Source organism: Zea mays, chromosome 2 (assembly GCF_902167145.1).
Source record: "Zea mays cultivar B73 chromosome 2, Zm-B73-REFERENCE-NAM-5.0, whole genome shotgun sequence".
In the NCBI taxonomy this organism is placed as follows: Eukaryota; Viridiplantae; Streptophyta; class Magnoliopsida; order Poales; family Poaceae; genus Zea; species Zea mays.
In genome coordinates this window covers 197871907-197875059 of record NC_050097.1, presented here as the reverse complement: position 1 = coordinate 197875059, position 3153 = coordinate 197871907, and the positions used below count along the sequence as shown (strand labels likewise).

At 50.1% G+C, this 3153-nt stretch overlaps 1 protein-coding gene across 1 annotated transcript; it reads left to right on the top strand.

The window, feature by feature from the left end:
- The first annotated feature begins 800 nt into the window (after positions 1–800).
- Positions 801–2929, top strand: LOC109944060 (uncharacterized). The gene has a single exon (XM_020548525.3). It carries the CDS (start codon positions 1435–1437, stop codon positions 1990–1992), a length of 558 nt encoding a protein of 185 aa, XP_020404114.1. The 5' UTR covers positions 801–1434; the 3' UTR covers positions 1993–2929.
- Positions 2930–3153: the final 224 nt, after the last annotated feature.

Here is a 3153-nt window from a genome sequence, read left to right as displayed (position 1 = left end):
GTAGATAAGGATGTGAGAATACAGTAGCTTTTTGGTAATTTATTAAAAGCCCTTATCTTGTTGGCAATTACTCCTGTGTAAAGTGTTAGATTGTAATTGAATTTGTTTTCATATCTATGAAAGATTGTCATCAATTGCCAAAAAGAGCCTAAAAGTGAGCCTAAATCCACTCTTTTCTTGAGTGAAAAACTACTTGGGATCGGATCTCTAGCACCCCAACAAAGCATGAGTGCCTGATCATTCTACTTTAGGCCAGTGTTATTAAAAATATGCTTAAACGATGTTTAAACTACGTTTAAACGTTAAAACTTTAATTAGAAATTGAAACTGTGTTTTAGCGTTTTGACGTTCTAAACTGTAAAACATAGTGTTTCATGCGTTTTAGACCATTAGCTACTTTTGGGTCCAGCCTGTTAGTTACTTTTGGGGTCCAATTTAGTTCATGGTGAAGTTTTGGTAAGCCACTAACCTTTCTGTTTTGATATTTAACTTGTTATTGTCTGAAATTATGATATATTGGTATTTTTCTATGTTGTTTAAAACTATGTTTAAACTTTGTATAAACGTTTAAAAGTTAAAATTTCACACATGAGCATTTCAACATTTGTTAGATAGATCGGAGATATACTCCACTGGGACACCCTAATAGACAATCAAACGTAGTTGTTTATGGTTGTTAAAGTGATGCATGTGTCTCTTTGTGACCCAAAACATTTTGCTATGATCAAATGCATTAATGCATTATGGTGTCAAAGAACTCAAAAAAATCTTGCTTCTGTAATGAGTTGTATGGATTTTTTTTCGAGGACATATATCCGGTGTATATAAAAGTTTAGTGTATATGGTGCACATATTAAATCATCACTATCCATCTTAGGTCAAATGTCTCTGGTTGATCATTATAATTTGTAAATAACATACCTCTTACCACTACAACCCACCACGTCGGAGGATATCCTTAGCAAAATATAACAAACAACTATAGATCTTAGATATAAAATGAGGGATGTTGATTTAATATGTGCATCATATATACTAGATATGTTCTCTCTTTTTTTCACCTGTGTGGCAACTGGCAACGCACTTGCAAAATACTAGTAGTAGTGCCATAATTTTACACGTTATACTGATGGCCGGGTGCAATGGGAGTACTTAAGAAGCTGAAGGATCTCAGAACCAGCCACGAACCCGTCTCCCCCGCGTCGGCCGCCCAGGGGCGGCACGGGCGGACCTGCACCTGCCGCCCCAGCCCTCCATCGCCGGCCTTCCCCGTCCTCGCCGCCGCCCGAGACCGTGGCTGGGATGCCCACGCAGAGGGCAAGGACGGCGGCGGGTGATGTGCGTGCTGCTGGGTCCTTTTCGCCGGTGCCCGTGGGGGCCTGCTTCGAGATCCCTTGTCTGGATTAGTCCGGCACTGGCGCAGATCTCGCCTCCATGGCTGGGGTGGGGGCGTCTTTGGTGGTGCGGCGCGGCAGCTCCCGGCGGCGCTTTCCGGTGGCAGACAGTCGGTTGGAGACCAGTTTCGTGGCCTTCCTCGTCTTCCATGGCTGTGGTGGACGGTCCGACGGTGCTGGTGGTGAGCGGCGGGCTGGTGGTGCGGGTGTTGCTGCTGGCGCCAGTGAGATGCGCGGGCTAGATCTGGGGCAGTGGGTTGGTGCTCGGCTTGCCCATCTGTGCTCCGACCTCCCTTCCCGTGGGCACGTTCCGGCGCCGGCATCTTGGCGGATCCGGCCGAGGAGGATGACGAGGGTGTCGCTGCCGGGGGCAGGCACAACGGCGTGTTTGGCGGGCCGCAGGTTAGCTCGGCGCGCGGCCATGGATGCGTCGGCTTGGAGCGGCGGTGGGCCAGCGGGGTGGCCCCTGCGGCGCCTGCTGTGGTGCGCTCGCCAGCACCTTAGATCCGCCGCGTCGCAGCTGCTCCTGTCAGATCTGACTGACGGGGGTGCGGCGCCATTTGTCGTTGGCGGCGAGTTGCGTGACACTCACGTCTAGCGTCTGCTTGCTTCGGGGCCACGTCTGCCAGGGCCGGCAACGGTTCCGGTGCGTGGCAGTGTGTTGCTCACGGCTCGGTGGTGCTCGGTTTCTGTGTGCCTTAACAGAGGGGATGGTGGCCGACGGAGGTGTGCGGCTGCTGCGCAGTCGGCGCGTCGATGCCCCTCTGCAAGGGTTTATGTGGGGTTTCAGGACAATGACGATGTCGGAGGTCGCTTGCTTTGATCAGGGTCTTGGCCTGACATTGTGCTAGGGGCTTTTTGGGTAAAAGACTTGACGACGGTGACGCCCGTGGGCGCCGTTGCCCTGTTGAGGGCATCGCATTCTTCAGCACTGTTTTCTATGGGCGAAAGCCTGGTCCATCTCGGACATACGATGGTGGCGTCCCCAACGTCACTCCCTTCCTGAAGGCGTCGCTTTTGTCGGCCACGACGTCGCCCTCGGTTTGTTGCTTTCGCTTCTCGGCACCTGGTAGGCGGGTGAAGGTGCGGGCTTGCAGCATGAAGTCGGAGCTGTTACGTCAGGGCATGTGGCTCGGCAACGATGACGTGCGGCGATCCCCCCTTCTTCGTGAACTGGGATGCTTCGGAGGTTGGGCGTCTGTCGGGGGCGAAGCAGAGGATCTTGTTTGGAAGTCTCGTTGGTGAAGAATCGAAGCTACTCCGCGTGGGGTGTCTCGAGGCTTGGCAACGACGGCGCACCGCGGTCTTCCTCCTCCTGTGTTGGTGTTGTGGGTTTAGACGTCGTCGGCTTTCCTTTGGTCATGTGCTGCCTGTCTTGGGGAGTCGGAGCTGCTCGTTCTTTGTGTTGAGCTCGGCAACGATGACTTTAGAGGGGCTCTGTGTGTGAGGCTGTTGTCGTCTGCGTCGCTTGTACATCCTGTATAGGTTTTAGGCCCGGTTTTACCTTAAAATTGAATCATTTCTACTCTTCTTAATTGAAAGGTAGAGCTCCTGCCAACGTTCAAAAAAAGCACACAACGACGACAATATGTCCATGTAGAGCAGGCTAGGGATGGTAATATATCGAAATCTAAATATTTCTTTATAATAAATTACTCTTAATTAATTTTAGTTCAAAAATAAATAAAAATATCCTAATTCGATTCGATTCTAAATTTTATATATAGCACATTGTCAGGTGTCCTAACTCGCTTATGTT

Coding starts and splice junctions, on each gene's coding strand:
- LOC109944060 (XM_020548525.3), top strand. CDS start 1,435: ATGGCTGGGGTGGGGGCGTCTTTGGTGGTGCGGCGCGGCAGCTCCCGG.